A 20891-nucleotide genomic window follows, 5' to 3' on the forward strand; every position below is an offset into this window, starting at 1 on the left:
AGCCTGTGCTCCGCAACAGGAGAGGCCACAACAGTGAGAGGCCCGCGTACCACAAAAAACAAACAAACAAAAAACATGCCAAATCACCAAGTTAATGTTTTCTTTAAAACATAAAAAAGAACAAGCAATCTTGCAAATCTTTATTTAACCCATTTAGCAAAAATTAGGCAATTTTAGATTCCTAATGCAGTCATTTCCAACAATGGTAGTAAGAGCTGCCATATCTTGAAAGTAAGATTATATGGATTCTCTTTATTCTATCTTCAGAGTTCATGAAAGCATCTTTGACTTACTTGGTTTAGTCTTTTAAAAATTAATACAACAATGGTAATTTAACTATGATCCTATCATTGAACCTCTGAAGTTTTGTATCCCCTAGTTGAACCCCATAAAAACCACACATACTATATACCCTTATCTTAGTTTTATCCAAGAAATGAGACCTTTCTTATTTGGAGGGAAGAAGGAAGAATTCATCCAGTGGGCTAGAGAAGATGCACTTACATGAAATAACACAAGTTTAGCATACACTTTCTCCCAGTAACCTGTTTCACAATCACCAACTACTTAATTCTAAATTCCTTTTGCTTTGTCCAGTAGTTTTTTTGTTTTGTTTTTTTTACAATTCAAATATACACATTATTTTACAAGCATGTATTGGCTTTGAAACCAAGATTCCAATCCATAAATTTATCTAAATCTAAGCCATTAATAATCATAAAAATGCAAGGTTTATGAAATACATAAAACGTTAGATTACAGACAAAAACTAAGTTACTCATAAGGTTACCAAGTTGAGTTCTTAAGAAATTAACAGACGTAATTCATGAGGTACTACCCTATGACAAAGATTTAGTCACTTTCTGCAGAAGTTCTGAAATTTGTGAAGCTAAAAAAGAAAAGTGTTTGTGAACTTTGTTCTCCTACACAGGAGAGCAGCATCACTAACCGTCTATGTATTACGAGATACAAAAAACACTTGAATTTTTTTTTAAACGAATGTTAAGCTGTGAAACAAACACATGCATACATACTTTGGGAGCAGTTCATTTTATTACAGCTTTTTACTCTTGATCTGACTTTAGAAATGTACAGCATCAAAATGGTATTTTATCAAAGAAGACTAAATTCTTGAAATTGCTCCTCACTCTGTTACACACAATAGCAACCCACATTTTATTTCCAATTCAAACAATAAATAAACTCACTGGGATCTTTATTATTGTTCACAGTATGTAATATATGCAAATCAACTAAGAAAAATCTATTTCAAACATCTTCAAGACTCAAGAAAAACAAACACCATTACATGTTTTATCATTTTATTAGGAATAATTCCAAATGGGTTATGAAGAAAACTTATTGAGTCTGATGAGTTTTCCAAAACTCTTAATGAAGACATGTTCACCAACAAACAATAAAACATCAGCAGAACTATCATATACTGGGCCAAGAGTCAGGCTGATACCAAAAGCAACATGCAACATAAAAAAGATACAATATAAAGGAAGACAATCTGCTGAGTATTAAAAATCATCTCAATATGAACTCTTTGCAACTAGCACAGAACTAATTAGCTATCAAATCCAAACCACACCAAGGTAAGCTTGGCTGATGGAAGCCAGGAGTTAATAATGGGAGGGAAATATAAGTTCCTCAGTGCAAAAGATCTGAATAGTGTTTTGGAGCATTTCCCTGGCTGGTACAAGCAGTATTAAAAAATCTTTTTTGGCAAGGGAGAAAAATAAATACAAATGGAATGCTACATTTTTTAAATCAGCAGACTGTCCCAGGAATGATAAACGTATCAGTAAAGTAGCAAGGGGATAACTTTAAAACATTATTTGCTGTGGGCTCAAAAAAACATTCAAAATGGATTTATTTAAAGGTGTCACATTAGCTATGTCCAGGCATTTAGGCTTAAGGGAAGTAAAATTAAAAGAGGACAGTTTTTTTCCCCAAGTTAAGAGAATCTCTTTAAAACCAAGCATATTGCTAAATGGCAACATTATACTTGGTAAACAATAATTGGCAACAAAATAAGTTTAAACGCTGTAATATTCTGCCCAAACCAGTCCCACATATTGTTTAAAAACCAAGATGCAAACTAATTTTGTTGTAACAAGCCTAGACCAATTCTATCAAACATGTCCTTGGTTAGATATCCAGTTTCATTTAACGTTTTGAAAGCTCATTTGACAGCCAGTCAAGTCCCTCATACAGACCGGTTCCTTGTGTAGCACAAGTGGCTTGAACATACCACTGTAAAGAAAGGACAATGAGAAAACACTTAATTAATATAACCAGTGTTTAAAATTCCTTACTCAGAAAATTATTTTCCAGGGGTATTAGTGAGCAGGTGCCATAAATGTATAGAGAAAAAGGAAAAATACATAAAGCCATAGGAACTAAAGTTGTAAATGTGTTAAAAGTATATTTCACAAATGATTAATTTTGTATTTAATGATCTCAGTAACTGTATAGATTAGAACTGTTCTCCCACCTCTTGCTTCTCACAAAACTCCTCTCATATCTAAAGCTACTACTACCCATTCATTACATTTAACCAACTACTACTTAATCTGAAAAGAAAATTCATGGGAAGATTAGTAACTAATAAACTACCCACCTGGTCCTTATGATGCTCTTGTTTCCCACAAAACTAAGTTCAGAGTAGAAGAGGCAAAATTTTGAAAGAGTAGGGATTATTGATATTTTAGAGGCAAGCTTTTTCGGGAGTTTCACTATCTTTAGTCTCATGTACCCCCACAAGTTCCAATCTTTAAAATGTTTATGAATATTATCTTCAGTAACTGTATGAAATGCCATGAAAAGTTTCAAATACCAAGAAAAAGACCTAGAAAGCAATTTAATTACCTTTTAGGGATGGTTTATTAATTTTCTTTACTGACCAGTTTTATTTTGCCTTAAAATAAAGACCTTGCTTTAATGTTGCAAAGTCACTTCAAGTCTACCATATGCTGCCAATTATTACTTTAATACCAAGGACCCCAATAACCTAGAAGGCTGGGAAAAAGGCATGAATTCATATCCTCACAGCATGGAAAACTGCATCATTTACAGTCTGTCTTATTTAAATTGGGCTGGGACATCTTAAATAGTGTATACAGTTATTGCCACACCACAGTTTCACCTTGTTGACAAGTTAATGAAAAACTACTGTAAGGCACAAACCGTAATAATAGTTTGTGATATCATCTTTATAAATAAAACAATATATTGCATTTCGCCAATATTTAAACCACTGATCTCAAATGGTAAAGCTATTGGAGAGCAAGTAGATATTTTTTATAATTTTAAACTCAAAACTTGTTTAACATCATAATTACAGGTCCCTCCACAAGCTCTTAGTGCTACCACACACACAGTACAAAATATTATCTAAAATATGGCTGCTATGGCTTCCCTGGTAGTGCAGTGGTTGAGAGTCCACCCGCCGATGCAGGGGACATGGGTTCGTGCCCCGGTCCAGGAAGATCCCACGTGCCGCGGAGTGGCTGGGACCGTGAGCCATGGCCACTGAGCCTGCGCGTCCGGAGCCTGTGCTCCGCAACGGGAGAGGCCACAACAGTGAGGGGCCCGCGTACCACAAAAAAATAAAAAATAAAAAATGTTAACAAAAGTCAAACGAAATAAAGATATTTAAAACCTTTGGATCCTTAAAGGATATATATTAAAAAGTTTAAGAATGGAGAAGATATCAACGTACTTTAAAGTTGAATACAACATTTACAAAGGTTTGAAATAAAGCCTGAAAGGGCTCATTTTTATATAAGCAAGAGTCTCTTACTGTAGTGTTTTCTGTTTTTTGCTTTTGGCTGTGCTGCCAGGCATGCGGGATCTTAGTTCCCCAACCAGGGATCGAACCCGTGTCCCCTGCATCGGCAGGCGGACTCTAAACCACTGCGCCACCAGGGAAGCCCTCCTGTAGTTTTTTAAATGATGTGCTCATCATCTATTTCAAAGGGGACAATTAACTAATAAATGTTTAAACTAAATATCAGCTTAAACAATTATGCTAATAATCTAATAGTCAGGAGATTAATATGAAACTCCAAAAACTTACTGTTCTGTTACGAAGAGACTGAAGACCTAATTTATCTGTCATTTCACTAATGGCCATAGCATTCGGCAAATCCTGTTTGTTTGCAAAAAGCAGCAACACAGCATCTCGCAGCTCATCTTCCTGAAGCTGAAAATAAAGACATTAACAACTACCAAACTGGAATCCAATTATTGTAACAAACTAAGTAAAACAGGCTTCCTACGTATGTACATCATTTATTCAACATTAAATACATTATCAAACATCAAATCAATAATCATACACCTTCAAGTAAAGCAAAACTATTTTCCAAGTCAATCATCCTATACTCCATTAAGGTAAATCATTCATTCAGTCTTGATGATAATCCATGGAGGGTCAGGATTGGCAAGGACCAGAAACACACATGGGAATAAACATTTATGGCAGGATCTTATGGTACTCAGTAGTAAACATACTTAGACGATGATTCTTTTTGGACTTTTATCCTTTCCAGCCAGTTGGATCAAACGACAGTGGGAAAACAATACAGTGATTAGGGCATTAGTAGTATCATGTAAAATACAAGAATTATACCAAGAGCAGAAGCCGGTGGGAATGAAATACTGATATATGACACAACACTTGGAAACTTATGCTAAGTGAAAAGAAACAAAAAGTTTAAAAAGGTAACAAAAGACCACATATTTTATGCAGGTAGGGTAGAATGGGGGAAGGAATGGGGAACAAATGCTAATAGTTATAGGATTTCTTTTTGGAGGTGATGAAAATGTTCTAAAATTCAACTGTGGTAATGATCGTACAATTTTGTATACCAGAAACCACTGACTTGTACATTTCAAATGAGTGAAGTTATGGTATGTGAACTATATCTCAATAAAGCGGTTTACAAAATAAAAAAAAGAGTAGAAGGGGTAATAGTTAACGGAGACAAAAAAAGCACCAGTTACACATATACTGGCACAATGGTTTTACAAACTGCACTCCAGTCTTAGGAGCACTGAATGAGAATATTTCAGTAAATATTTTACACCTACAAGTCTGAAACCATGACAACGCTCCTCTAGCAAAGTTCCTCAACAATTTTCCCCCTCAGGATTTTTAACAGTATGAACATATGAAAACATTTATCCAATATTTGGCAAGGCCAAAATGCCACCATCAACCAAAATGCCACATGCCTTAGGTGGAATTCTTTTACCATGGTTGCTATTATGTAACATTTTGAAGTATATTTTATAGGTATAGTATAGAGAAAACTGAACCCAATGACCTTGGGAACAAGGGATTTGAACCAGGATTCCTAGGTCACAAAAGCTTCAAAACTGGAGATTTTATAACTAGAAAATAAAAGACCGGACTAAAGTAAAAATCCTCAACCAGAGATATGCATCAAAATCACCCATGGAGCATTCTACAAACAAACTGGGCCTTCCTCCCAACTTACTGAAGTAACTGCTCATCCATGAGTTGTTTTAAAAGCTCTACAGGAGATTTTTATTTGCAGTCTTAAGAACTTGTGATAATATATAGTTTTTCAAGGTTCTTTCTAGCTCTAAAAAGTTGATTTATGTAATCAAATTACAGTTAAAATGTACCGACCACTAACACCACCACTATCACCCAGAAAAACATATCTTGGAAATGATAAATTTAAAAACTATTCTCACCATTTTCTGCAGCTCTTCTGCTCCTTCCTGAATTCTTTCACGATCATTGCTATCTACCACAAAAATAAGACCCTGAAATAAATTAAAAGTTAAATTTAAAGCACACACTAAATATGAAACCTAAGTACACAGGCAGCAAAACCACATCAAGAGTTAATAACATGTTAGGAAGAAAGTCTCCTTACAAAAAAAAAAAAAAAGGAAAAGACAGGGCATTACAGATTTGAGCACTATTTGTTATTTTAACTTATCAATGTTATTTCCAAAAGAAAATCTACCTCTTAACAACTGATCACTTTTTTCAACTATGCTAAGAAGAATAAATTCTATACCTTTCCCCTACCTTTGCACATTTAAATGCAGGTAAGTAGAAGTAACAAAACGGCCACAAAGTGGGCACAAAAGGAAAAACAACAATCCACAGATCCTAAGGATTCATGAATTTACTAATTGAATTACCTTATTCAAAAGCATGCACAAAATGAAACTAAAAAAAGAAGCGGAAGGAGTGCACTACAGTAGCTTTTATATAGTTCATCAGGAAAAGAGAGTCTTGCTCTAGAATGCTGCCTGCCAGCTCTAGAATCAGGAGAAGCAAGTCTTCAGCAAAATATATCAAGAAAAATTCAAGGCTGACTTGATCGAATAAGAAATTCTTAACAAAAAGGAAGGTAGTAGATATTCAAATATTAGATATTCAAAGATATTCAAGATATTCAAATATTAGAATTTTATACTACAAAAGAAGTGGAATTGGGAAGGAATTAATTGAATTAAGACTCTTCCAAAAACTTTCAAATGGGAAAGTATAAAATTTTCAGTTAGAGAGACAGGGCAGATGAATTTTATAGCTTTGTTAAAATCTATTCCTATTACACTAAAGTATATTCTTTAGTATATACACTAAAGTATTATTTTCCCCACAACCCTGACCCCTAAAGTATTTTTAATCATTTGTCACTTTATCATAAACTGTGTTGTACCACTACTGATTTGTGTAAGTCACCAGATTAAATCCACTGAGGGATTAATCCCCTCAGTATTACCATAGTACTGAGCTTGCCAGGGTACTTAATAATTATTTTAGGCTACGGTCATTAAATGACATAATTTTTTTTGGTCTAAAAAACTTGAAACCCATTTCCTTTATCTCTGCAGGAAATCTTAATTTTTAAACATCCTACCCTTTGAAAAAAATTTTGGTGCTCTCAGAGCTAGTATGGCATAGTGGGAAGATACCAAATTCAATGCTTATTAGTTATATAAATTACCTAATCCTTGAACATGCCTCCTCTTCTATAAAATAAAATACCACCAATTTTTTAAGCCTATTTTTAAACATAATCATAGAGGTATAAAAGAATGAAGCATTGTCCTTGGCATATCACGGGCATTTAGTAAATGTCTCCTCCTTTTCCTCCCATCCCCAAAACCACTCTTATTTAGAACCTACTTCTCTAGAAGAGGTAATGCCTCTAAAAGGGATCTAATTTTATCTAGACTACTAACAATCCATTTTTATCGTTTTAAGATGCAAATAACACTGTCAGTCCCAAAGTAACATTACTGAGAGGGAGGATTATTTGAGAAATTCTAAGTTATTCACTTCCTGGGACAGCACGATCAAGAGTGTAGAAAAGCTAGGATTCTAAAGATAGCTACTCTAAGAAAAGATTACTTAAAAGGCCAAATATTTAGAACAGGAAAATAATTTGAATTATATAATGAGGTAAGAGGAATTTACTACAATAAACACTGTGTCCTGAATTGCTAATAAAAGTTAGAAGCATGGTTAAATGGAATAATTAGTTTCTTTTAAATTTTACAGCTAAAAGAACTGATCATGAGTGCTGCAAAAGACAGCTTTAATAGCTTAGCTGTGATTACATCCGGCAACCTTGATGTAAAGCTTTCTCCGGCAGCCTTGAAGTCCCTACGAAGTACTTGGATTTCTGTGGGGTTTTAAGATTTTTTTTAATTTGGACCATTTTTAAAGCCTTTATTGAATTTGTTACAATATTGCTTCTGTTTTACGTTTTGGTTCTTTGGCCATGAGGCATATGGGATCTTAGCTCCCTGACCAGGGAATGAACCCACACCCCCTGTATTGGAAGGCAAAGTCTTAACCACTGGACCGCCAGGGAAGTCCCAGAAGTACTTGGACTTTTGATTCTAAGGTGGTCCACAGAGGCCAGGAATGGGTCTAATTGCAAGTTAAAGTAAATTAAAAAGCATTCTAAACAAGTCTAGGGATAAGAGCAGTATTACCCTTGGTCAAGAATTAAAGGCTTAAAAATAAAAACATGGAAACAACCTATATGCCCATCGACAGATGAATGGATAAAGATGCAGTGCATATATACGATGGAATATTACTCAGCCATAAAAAAGAATGAAATAATGCCATCTGCAGCAACATGGACAGACCTAGAGATTATCATACTAAGCGAAGTCAGAAAGACTAAAACAAATACCATATGATATCACTTATATGTGGAATCTAAAATACGACACAAATGAACATATCTACAAAACAGAAACAGACTCACAGACATAGAGAACAGACTTGTGGTTGCCAAGAGGGAGGAGGAATGGGGGAGGGAAGGATTGGGAGTTGGGATTAGCAGATGCAAACTAGTATATATAGGATGGATAAACAACAAGGTCCTACTGTATAGCACAGGGAACTATACTCAATGTCCTGTGATAAACCATAATGGAAAAGAATATGAAAAACAATACATATATGTATAACTGAGTCACTGTGCTGTACAGCAGAAATTAACACACTGTAAATCAACTATACTTCAATAAAATTTTTAAAAATAAAATAAAAAGAATTACAGGCTTAGGATTAGCAGTTTTACTTCATACCTAAATGTATTTAAAAAGCGTGTTCCCTAAGTGAAATGCCTATGACTTACTTTAAAATAATCCAAATGGTGAAATACATTATAAAGGAGTACTGATTAAAGAATACTGGCCATATCCTAATAATTGAAGTTGGGTAATATCATAGATACGTGGGCGCTTATTATGCTATTCTCTACATTTGTATACATTCAAATATTTCCATAGTAAAGTTTTTAAAAGCATGTAACTCATATCAAAACATCTTTCCTAACCACAGCTTTGTTAATGAACAGAAACATTTTAATTTTTAAATAAAAAAGTATGCCTCTTACTTAACATGACATGCTACTTAAACCTGGTTGTTCCCGCCACTCACCTAGGGTATTCACTGCCACCCGGTGGCAATAAACGTCACTTGTCTACAATGTTGTAAGAGCTGGAGATCAAGAAAGACATCTGTACATCTTAAACATATGAAGTGCTTCTAACCTCATACATTATTTTAAAAAAATTTTATCAATTCCAGTAGTAAACAAAAAATGATAAGAAACCTCTCGTGGTAGAAAACACCAGAGTTGGGAACTACTTGAATAAAAAATGTAAAACAAGAACCAGCTCTCCACTCTTAATTAAGTCATTCCAAGCTTCAGTTTCCTCTTATATAAGAGTTAGACAACCACAGTAGTTCTCAAGAGGGAGCAATTTTGTCCCCAGGAAATATTTTGCAATATGTGGAGATATTTTTGGTTGTTGCAACTGGATTGGGTGGGGGAGACTACTGCTGGCAACTAGTGTGTAAAGGCCAAGAATGCTGCTAAGCATCCTACAATGCAAAGGAGAGCCCTCCCCTCACTCAATGACAAAGAATTAACCAGTCTGAAATGTCAACACTGCTGCTGTTGAAAAACCCTGTACTAGATAGAGCCTTGCTATTCAAAGTAAGGTTCCAAACGAGCAACATCAGCACCACCACCTGAGAACTTGCTAGACATGAAGAATCACAGGCCTTACTCAGCCAGGTCCCACTGAATTGATCTGTATTTTAACAAATACCCAGGTGATTCATATGCAGATTAACATCTGAGAAACACTACTGATGTCTAGTTTATATCCCCAGAGATTCTTTTTTTTTTTAACATCTTTATTGGAGTATAATTGCTTTACAATGGTGTGTTAGTTTCTGCTTTATAACAAAGTGAATGTTATACATATGTTCCCATATCTCTTCCCTCTTGCCTCTCCCTCCCTCCCACCCTCCCTATCCCACCCCTCCAGGCAGTCACAAAGCACCTAGCTGATATCCCTGTGCTATGCAGCTGCTTCCCACTAGCTATCTACCTTATGTATATATGTCCATGCCTCTCTCTTGCTTTGTCACAGCTCACTCTTCCCCCTCGCATATCCTCAAGTCCGTTCTCCAGTAGGTCTGTGTCTTTATTCCTGTCTTACCCCTAGGTTCTTCATGACATTTTTTTTCCTTAAATTCCATAAATATGTGTTAGCATATGGTATTTGTCTTTCTCTTTCTGACTTACTTCACTCTGTATGACAGACTCTAGGTCTATCCACCTCATTACAAATAGCTCAATTTCATTTCTTTTTATGGCTGAGTAATATTCCATTGTATATATATGCCACATCTTTATCCATTCATCCGATGATGGGCACTTAGGTTGTTTCCATCTCAGGGCTATTGTAAATAGAGCTGCAATGAACATTTTGGTACATGACTCTTCTTGAATTATCGTTTTCTCAGGGTGTATGCCCAGTAGTGGGATTGCTGGGTCATATGGTAGTTCTATTTGTAGTTTTTTAAGGAACCTCCATACTGTTCTCCATAGTGGCTGTACCAATTCACATTCCCACCAGGAGTTCAGGAGTGTTCCCTTTTCTCCACACCCTCTCCAGCATTTATTGTTTGTCGAATTTTTGATGATGGCCATTCTGACTGGTGTGAGATGATATCTCATTGTAGTTTTGATTTGCATTTCCCTAATGATTAATGATGTTGAGCATTCTTTCATGTGTTTGTTGGCAGTCTGTATATCTTCTTTGGAGAAATGTCTATTTAGGTCTTCTGCCCATTTTTGGATTGGGTTGTTTGTTTCTTTGTTATTGAGCTGCATGAGCTGCTTGTAAATTTTGGAAATTAATCCTTTGTAAGTTGCTTCATTTGCAAATATTTTCTCCCATTCTGAGGGTTGTCTTTTGGTCTTGTTTATGGCTTCCTTTGCTGTGCAAAAGCTTTGAAGTTTCATTAGGTCCCATTTGTTTATTTTTGTTTTTATTTCCATTTCTCTAGGAGGTGGGTCAAAAAGGATCTTGCTGTGATTTATGTCATAGAGTGTTCTGCCTATGTTTTCCTCTAAGAGTTTGATAGTGTCTGGCCTTACATTTAGGTCTTTAATCCATTTTGAACTTATTTTTGTGTATGGTGTTAGGGAGTGATCTAATCTCATACTTTTACACGTACCTGTCCAGTTTTCCCAGCACCACTTATTGAAGAGGCTGTCCTTTCTCCACTGTACATTCCTGCCTCCTTTATCAAAGATAAGGTGACCATATGTGCATGGGTTTATCTCTGGGCTTTCTATCCTGTTCCATTGCTCTATCTTTCTGTTTTTGTGCCAGTACCATACTGTCTTGATTACTGTAGCTTTGTAGTATAGTCTGAAGTCAGGGAGCCTGATTCCTCCAGCTCCGATTTTCGTTCTCAAGATTGCTTTGGCTATTCGGGGTCTTTTGTGTTTCCCCAGAGATTCTGATTCAAGTGGTCAGGTGTTATGATCAGGGCTTTGGGATTTTTAAAACTCCCCAGGTAATTTTAATGTGCAGTCAAATTTGAGAATTCCTGCTCTACAGAATCACTAAGGTCTCTACCATGCCAGCATTATACATACTACATGATAATATAAAAATCATGTACAAATCAACAGAGCAGATTTACCTTAATATATTTTTTCTTAATGTATTTTAATAAAGTAAACACTTAACTGGGTTAAATGAAGGGCTATTAATTGTATTACATTCATTTAAAACTACAATGACAGAAAGTTATACAGATCTTACTTCCTAAACTAAGAATGAAACCAATAGAACTACTGAAGAAACATCTAATTCAACCCTGAGAACCACCCCACCTCATCTTCCAAAATATTACTACGATAATTATGTAACTCTTCCACCCTAAGTTATTTAGCCTACAAAGGCATGAATGAGAGAGTCCACTGAAGAACATGGAAGTAGTGATAAGAAGAATGCCAACTCATGGAGTAAACACCAATATCCAAGTAAACAGTATATATTAACATAAACTTTGGAACATGAAACATATAAATAAAAGTTATAAAAATGTATAGCATTCCTAACTTACCTGGGTATTTTGGAAGTAATGCCTCCAGAGAGGCCTAATTTTATCTTGACCGCCAACATCCCATACTGTGAAACAAATGTTCTTATATTCTACTGTTTCCACATTAAAACCTATAGAGAAAAAAGAAAAAAAAAGTTTGCTGCGCACAATGTCATTCAGAAAATAAATCCCTTTATTGTGGAATTCTCCCAGAATTGCTTTTTTTTAAAGTCCTAATAGATAATCAACAAACGTAAAAGCCCAAGACAGTTACAATGATGGCTATATGTCATTGTATACTTGTCCAAACCCAAAGAATGTAGGACAACCCTAAGGTATATGGACTTGGGGTGATTACGATTTGTCAATGTAGGTTCATCTACTGAGTGATGCTGACAATGGAGGAGGCTATGCACGTGTTGGGGGAGTGGATATATGGGAAATCTCTGCAGTTTCCTTTCAATTTTTCTGTGAACCAAAAACTACTCTGAAAAAAAAAATAGTCAGAATTAAACTATATTCTATTTTACTTTATAATACATTATTATGATATAAATTAAAATCACTGTAAACTTTCTTACCAATGGTAGGAATGGTGGTGACTATCTCTCCTAACTTCAGTTTATACAGAATGGTGGTCTTGCCAGCAGCATCCAACCCAACTAGAAAAAGACATTTCAGATTTTAAATCTAGACCAAAAGCACACATTAAGAAACAATTTTACAACAAATTTTTATTTTGAAAGCAAAAGCTGACTGGTCAAGGCACAAATGAGTTAGAAATGAAATCGCCTCATTTCTGATTCCCAAAGGCAACACCTCCTACAAAAGCCTTTCCATTTTTCTTTCTAGACCTAGAGAGACAGCACAAGGTCTAATCTCAAGATCTGCTTTGCCACACAATAGTTGAATAGCTTTAAACAAATCACTTTGGGAAAGAGGCCAGAGAAATCAGCTATAAAATAAGGGGACTAGATCAAGTAATCTAAGATCTCTTCCAATTCAAGTCCTCATTAATTCTATGAACTACTACCATTTTTAATAACACAAATTATAGGGCTTCCCTGGTGGCGCAGTGGTTGAGAGTCCGCCTGCCGATGCAGGGGACACGGGTTCGTGCCCTGGTCCGGGAAGATCCCACATGCTGCGGAGCGGCTGGGCCTGTGAGCCATGGCCGCTGAGCCTGCGTGTCCGGAGCCTGTGCTCCGCAACGGGAGAGGCCACAACAGTGAGAGGCCCGCGTACGGCAAAAAAAAACAAAAAAAAAAACACAAATTATAAGTTGAATCAGAGAACACATAAAAACAAATTAAGAACTATCTTTAAGATTCAAAAACTCAATTTCCTTTAATATAACAAGCAAATTTTAGGTAAAAGGTCTTGATGCTAGGGGAAAAAATATATATGTAAGAAAGGAAGATGAGGCCAATTTTACCCCTACCTAAATCCATTTCAACATCACATGTGCAGAAATGATAACAAAAGACTGGTTAATTTGGGTTGTAAAGAAGGCCTTGTCATATTCATCTCCAATATAATGTCTAAATTCTTAAAATAATTCCTTTGAGGCAGGCAGATATAAGTAGGGAGGAATGTACTTGTTTCCAAAACAAAAAAAAATCCATACTACAACAAGAAGGTATAGAAGAGGGTGAAAAGCAAATTAAATGTTTAAGTATGAATCTCTGAAAAGCTGCATATTCTACATTGTTTGTTAAAGCCTTCATAAATGGAAGGTCAATATCTAAAAACCTCACTGAATATTATTGGTCTAAGGATATCACATTTGGCCACCTAGATTAACACTATCACAGATTTTGAAATCAATTCAACCGAGTATTGATTTAAGCAAGGATAGTTTTTCGTGTTTCTTTGTTTGTTTTTTAAGGATAGTTTTGTTGTTGTTGTTTAGTATTTATATCAGAGCATGACTTAGCACAGGAAACCCTTGCTTAAAAAAAAGAAAGATCTCCCTGGAGACTCAGGCATTTTATGCTTTCTTACTCCTCTATCCTCTGATCAAACTCTGTTCCCCACTTCTTCATACTGAGATTGTTTATTCTGTCCAAAATACTATGACACTTCCTAGTCAGAACGAGTAGCCCCCTCACTCACGGGCATAAGAAAAACCAACTGTTAACAGGAACTGTTTTATGTTTTAACTACAGAACAGAAGAGCAAACATATCAGAAAACATAATTCTAAAAATATACAAAGAAACAAAAGCAGCTACCTTAGAGTTTGGCATCTTTAATAAAAATATAGAAAATGAGGAGGTGAACAACAGGATATTTTCATTGTTAGAAAAAGCTAAGTCCCTTAGAGCCTAAGTCCTCCTCAGGAGATTTTGATCAAATTTTAAAATAAAGCAAAATTCACCTTTAGCTAAGTCCAAATGCCATTAGCCCAGGTAGGAAGAACTGAAACTGAAATAATGATTACAAAAAACACTTGTGTTAAGTTTTGAGAACTAAGGTACACACCAGTCCTCACTGGTGGTCCAACTTGACCTCAGACCTTAGTTTAAAAAAAACGTAGGGCTTCCCTGGTGGCGCAGTGGTTAAGAATCTGCCTGCCAATGCAGGGGACAGAGGTTCGAGCCCTGGTCTAGGAAGAGCCCACATGCCGCGGAGCAACTGAGCCCCTGCGCCACAACTACTTAGCCTGCGAGTCACAACCACTGAAGCCCGCACTCCACAAGAGAAGCCACCACCATGAGAAGCCAGCGCACCGCAACAAAGAGCAGCCCCCGCTCGCCGCAACTAGAGAAAGCCCGTGAGCAGCAACGAAGACCCAACATAGCCATAAATGTATAAATAAATAAATTAAATAGCGTTGTATAAATGCAAACCAGAAGGTTTTTTTAAAAGGTATTTCTATTGTGAGATTTAAGATGCACAAATTAATGTATATCATCACTCATTATATAGTTCCTCACTCAAAAATATGTTGGTCTAACAATTCTGTGCCCATTTAGTGATTTCTTAAGTATGTATTTCCTTACTGTTGCAATATTTGGCAATGAAATTTCTCCACAAAATGAAACTATAACCAATTCTCAACTAGCCAAGATAAGACTCTAATCTGTACAGTCCAGTAACGTCCTCCCCTCCCTCTCACCCTCATAAACAAGTCACTGTTTTGAAAGATATACTGGAATTACTTGTTCTCCTTGACTGGACCTGCACTTTAACCAGAGTGTTAAAAGCAGCAAAACTTTCCCCAAAATCTTTACCAATCATTAAAAAGTATGTCTACCAAATTAAGGCAGCAAGAAATACTTATATTTTAAGTTTTAAAATTAGATTCCAATTATCTCAACTTGGAGAAACAACCAAACGCAGAAAAGAAAACGACTGAGAATAAAAAAGTATATTTTCAGTTAAGTTTCAGTTAGGATATTTTTCTTCATGTTTTATCTCTCAAATTTTCTACAAGGAAGCTTGAAAAAAACTTCATAATTTTTCAATAATTAAAAATTGAGTGCTTATTGTGTTCCAAACACAATACTAGGTGATTCCATACATTTTGTAATTTAATTCTCACAATAACTCTCCATTTTTCAGATGCAAAATCCGAGATTCAGAAACATCCCCAGAATCACAGGAGTAGTAAAACAGATTTTAAAACCCTAGGTCTTTTGGAGAAATTAGATACATATATAGCTGTGGGAATGGAAAATGGTGTAGCTGCTTTGAAAAAGTTTGTCAGTTCCTCAATATGTTAAACATAGTTAACAACGACCCAACAACCCTATTCCTAGCTTATCTACCCAAGAAAATTAAAAACATATGCCCACACAAAAACTTTTCATGAATGTTCACAGCAGCATAATTCATAAGAACCAAAAAGTGTAAACAACTACAGTTCCATCAACTGATGAATGATAAACAAAATGTGGAATATATCCATACAACAGAATTACTATTCAGCCATAAAAAGGAATGAAGTACTGATACATGTTATAATATGGATGAATCGTGAAAACACGCTAAGTGAAAGAAGCCAGACACTAAAGGCCACATATTGTATGATTCTGTTATATGAAATATCCTGAATAAACAAGCCCATATAAACAGAAAGCAGAAGAGTGGTTGCAAGAGGGAGGGGTGAGGAGGGGAGTGACTGCTATCTTGTGTGGGGTTTCTTTCTGGGCTGATGAAAATGTTCTAGAATTAAGACAGTGGTGGGAGTTCCCTGGTAGCCTAGTGGTTAGGATTACGGGCTTTCACTGCCCCGTGGTCCAGGTAGATCCCCAGTCCCGCAAGCTGTGCGGTACCGGGGAGGGGGACAGTGGTAATGGTTACACGACTTTATGAATATACTAAAAACCACTGAACTGTACACTTTTAAGGAATAGTATGTGAATTACATCTCAATTTTTTTTTAATTAAAAAGAAACAATCCTAAGTCTGATGCCAGAGCTCTCAAATAGTATTCATATATTGCCATCCTGCCCTTAGGGTTTTTTGGTGGACACACACTATCTTAATATTTTATCTAATTCCTCAGAGGTTTGACCATCAAAACTGAAATTGAGGCTACCAGATGTACAGAAAAACTATAATGACCTTGAGTTTTGCTTCTACCTAACAGGTCAGGAGTATCAGCACTTTCATCAATGTGTTAATTAACCGCAAATTATCAGCCTCTGATAGTCATACTTTATAATAATGCAGGAGGGTACACCTAAGGGTGGTTGTATCAACTTCTAATGGCATGAAGCTAAGGATTTTTGCCTTTTCTACTGTTTACCTATATCACATAACTAATCAGAAGACACGCCCCCCCCTTTTTTAAAGGCTGGCAATTATGTTTTCAACTAATGACCTAAGAAGATGGTCATAATAAACTAAGTCAAAAGGACTACAATTTTGGAGAAACAAAAACCTCCTCTTAAAGGCTGAGAGTAAATATAACAAATATTAAAAGTGGAATGGTGGAATGATAAGAAATTATCACTTTATTGTTTTTCATGTTTTCTAAATTTAACAATAAGGACATTATTTTTAGAATCAGGACCAAAAATTTAAAATTAAATAGTAAATGTATTTATAAAATATGCTAGGAAAAAAGTATGAGACACCACTCACTTTAAAATACTGTTAGTATTTTTCAAATTGGGAAAAGATCCTTTCCTCCAAAACCTCTCTGGTCCCAAAAAGCCACTGTCACATGAAAGACAACACAAAACTACATTGGTATGTATTAGCAATCTTTTCGAAAGCAATACTTTCTCAGCTTTTCAACGGGCAAGAACTTGCAAGTTCAAAGAGAGGAGAATTAGTATTTCCTCTACAGAACATATTGTTTCAAATATAAAGAAAATTTGGGCAGTCATTTACCAAAATTACATCTCACCACAGATATGGAGATCAGACTTAAAACAGGATAATGACGGACTACATGAGAAATCTAAGGTGAAAACTGGTCATCTTTGAATTTAAGCTCAATAATATCATTTACAAGATTTTTTTCTGTAAAACTACAAAATTTCTGTCAATCTATAGTTTAAGTGATGTTACATTTGATACATTGTGTTGATTTTAAATTTTTTTTTTTTTTTTTGCGGTACGCGGGCCTCTCACTGTTGTGTCCTCTCCGGTTAAGGAGCACAGGCTCCGGACGCGCAGGCTCAGCGGCCATGGCTCAGGGGCCTAGCCGCTCCGCGGCATGTGGGATCTTCCAGGACCGGGTCACGAACCCGTGTCCCCTGCATCGGCAGGCGGACTCTCAACCACTGCACCACCAGGGAAGCCCGATTTTAAATTTTTTTAATTAGGGAATTCCCTGGCGGTCCAGTGGTTAAGACTCCATGCTTCCAACACAAGGGACGTGGGTTCCACCCCTGGTCGGGGAACTAAGATCCCGCATGCCTCACAGCACGGTCAAAAAGAAAAAAAAATTTTAATTAGTTAACATAAGCTGCAACTTCAAACACCTTTTAAAATTACTTTAACTTTTAGGAAAGTGTGTACAAATAAAAATTAAAACTTCTCCAACAGTAATTTGGCAAACCAGATTCAATAGCTAACTGCTATCTTTCAACAACATTTTAAAATGGTCACTGACTCAAGAAAGCATGAATTTTACTAAGCCATATAAAGGAAAAGGAAGAACACATGCCTGTCAAAGAAAATTAATATGGAAAAAACAATCATTAATTGGTAATTCTAAACTAGGATAGGGGCAGACACATTAAGAGTGACCTATTATATATGCTATCACTCATAAAGCTAGATATAAAAATCTAAGAATGATCAAACCCCCAAATCACCTATTTCACTATCCATACACATATTCTCCATAAGGTTATACTTCCTTTGATGAGCTACCATAAAAGGTGACCTTGTGACTAACCTGTTTTTAATCAAGGAAACCTAATTATCCTAAGTTAAAGTGCAAAACAAGAACAGCAAACCTGAGTAATAAAACATTTAACATGAATGAATAATTTCAAATCATGACTTCTATTCCCTGCACAAATGCACAAAGTTACTTTTCTTCTTCCATTTTCTATCAATCATTTCTGGGGAGTAAAGGAGAGAAATGCTTCCCTAATATAGTAAATATATGAAAGTGCTTATAGCGTATATAATTCTACCTTTCTTCTCCCTCTGAAACTGTCAGCCGTCACAAAAAACTAGTGAAATGAGAAACAACAATTTACAAAAAATCTTAAGTAAAATACTACACATTACATTTCAAATATAACACACTACACTTCCAGGAACAGAACCACGTACTAGCTAATCTCTTTAAGGAACAGGCTGGAAATCATTTAGCACAGTCCAAAGTTCTCCCAGTGACTTCAGATCCTTTTTTAGATGGTCGATTTTCAGGCACTTTTAAAGAGTAAATAATATGTTTACTCTGCTAAAATAATTCTTTTTCATAATTGAAACCTGACAAACTTTGAAAGAGAAAACATTTTCATTTATCTTTGTGAATCAATTATCAACAATTGTTTCATGGATTGTGAATAAGCTGCAATAAGAGGAAAGTGAAAAAAGAACGAAATGTGCACACCCTTTATCTTCACATACCTTGAAATACTACTGAACCTTGCTTTGGGAAACTTTCAAATAAAACCTCCCCCACTGCACTTCTCTAGAAAACAAGCTAATGAACCAACAAAATTCAATGTTTAAAGTTAGCGAGGCTAATTATAGCATTATTTAGGTCCATGGAGCTTAGCTGTGATGTAAAGACTACTCACAGTACTTTGAGGGAGGCATTGCTTACATCACTCAAGTGACAAGCCCCTTCTCCCTCAGCAGAGCGAAAAACCGACCCTAAAAAGCAATTTTTAAAAAGCCCATTTTCCATAAGAATTTTTAAAAAACACCCTTGTAATTACTGCTTAACAAGGCCTCCCTAAAGTTATGCGTCAAGATGTTCACTTACTGAAAATCTGTCACCGGCTTAAAAGAATTAGTTTCTAAGCCTTTTTTTTTTCATTAAACTTTAGCCAGCTGTATAAAAACTGCATAGTTTTAAAACCAAAGGGAGTAAACCAAATATATTTAGCCCTTGAGAGTGGCCAAACGAAACATTCATGATAAACTCAGTTTTCAGGAACATTAATAAGGAAAAGAAAAAAAATATGAGGCGGAATCCTGAGCGAAGCAAAGTTTAGCGAAGTGAGCGCTGAGGACTCCGAACTCTACTGAAACCGTGGGTGCTCCCCTGCCACCGCACTGGGCCCGGTCACTTCCTGCCCCGGCCGGCTCCGGGCTCTCGGCGACCGCTCGCTCACACACCATTGGAGTGTGCAGAGTGTGTACACGGGGCAGAAAAGGGGAGGAGGAAGGCTGGAATCGCTCGGCCTCCCTCCCGACCGTTGCCCACACCCGGGGAAGAAGGGAGCCAGATCGCACTCACTGAATGGGCCTCGCCAGTGTCTTTCGGGTTCGGCAAGATCCGACAGTTCGCTACTCTCACATCTCCGCCAAACTGTGTCGGGCTTTCAATAAGACCACGAAGAGAAAGCCAAACCCAGAAGGAGGAAACCTTGCCCGCGGCCCCGTTCCAGCCTCTTCGACAGATCTCGGGCGACCGCCCACCCTTCGCCCCATTGTTCCCCCTTAAGAATTCCTCCCGACCCCCAGCCCGCCGCCCCTCCCCCACCACAGCTGACGGGGGGTAAAAAAACAGGCCCCGAGGCCGCCCCAAGCGTAGAGACTCGGCCGCCCCACCAGGGCCTGGCCTCTTCCCTCGGGCCCTGACTCACCCATCAAAATGCGCATCTGCTTCTTGCCGAAGAGACGGGAGAAGAGAGAGGAGATGGTGAGGCCCATGGCGGTAGTGGCACTTGCGATGGGCAGAAGCAGAAGGGGTTTGGCGCGACCCCGAGCCTTCTTTCACGCTCCCGGCAAACTCAGGGAGGAAAGAGGAGCTGAGGGCCGCAGGGACGGCTCGCCAGCCGATGTGTAGGACGGAGCTCCCCTCCGGGAAGGAATTAGCGGGGTGATGACCTGCTTGACGACTGGCGGGGCTGCTCCGGCTCTGGCGTTAAATCTTCGGCTATGCCACGTCACGCGGCAGCCGCGGCGACTCCGGCAGCGGCCCGGCCCCTCCAACGCGGACAGAATCGCGTCACCGTCGCCCCATCCCCCTGCGCTTCCGGCGCTGCCCGAACCAGTGCGCCTGCGCACCAGGGGAATTGGCCATCTTCGCTGACTTGCGCCGCTGGCCGGCGTCACCCCCCCGGACGTGGCTCCTGGAGTTGGGCGAGGCCAGTCAGCCCCTGTGTAAAGGGCGACGGACACGGTCCCACACTGCCTCGCTTCATCACGTCCAATCAGACTCAAGGAGGGACGTTTCTGCGCAGAGAAATGCATCCTGGCGGTTGTATTCCTTGCTTCCGGAAAGGCGGGCTGTGCATTATGGGTTCGGTAGTGAACCTCCGTTCTTTCCGCCTCTTCAAGGGAACGCGCGTAGGGGATTT

At 37.5% G+C, this 20891-nt stretch overlaps 1 protein-coding gene across 1 annotated transcript; it reads right to left on the bottom strand.

Moving 5' to 3' along the window:
• Positions 1-1305: 1305 nt before the first annotated feature.
• Positions 1306-20520, bottom strand: ARF4 (ARF GTPase 4). The gene is made up of 6 exons (XM_082663223.1): positions 20175-20520; positions 12523-12603; positions 11963-12072; positions 5737-5808; positions 4088-4213; positions 1306-2262 (listed from the first exon to the last, which is right to left on the bottom strand). The coding sequence occupies exons 1-6, from the start codon at positions 20239-20241 to the stop codon at positions 2176-2178; spliced, it is 543 nt and encodes a 180-aa protein (XP_082519349.1). The 5' UTR covers positions 20242-20520; the 3' UTR covers positions 1306-2175.
• Positions 20521-20891: the final 371 nt, after the last annotated feature.

This window comes from Grampus griseus (genome assembly GCF_964374135.1).
Source record: "Grampus griseus genome assembly, chromosome: 10".
Taxonomy (NCBI): Eukaryota; Metazoa; Chordata; class Mammalia; order Artiodactyla; family Delphinidae; genus Grampus; species Grampus griseus.

Coding starts and splice junctions, on each gene's coding strand:
- ARF4 (XM_082663223.1), bottom strand. CDS start 20,241: ATGGGCCTCACCATCTCCTCTCTCTTCTCCCGTCTCTTCGGCAAGAAG. Junction 5,809..11,962: donor ATTACTTCCAAAATACCCAG/GTAAGTTAGGAA, acceptor AATTTATTTCAG/GGTCTTATTTTTGTGGTAGA. Junction 2,263..4,087: donor AGTCTCTTCGTAACAGAACA/GTAAGTTTTTGG, acceptor CTTTCTTTACAG/TGGTATGTTCAAGCCACTTG.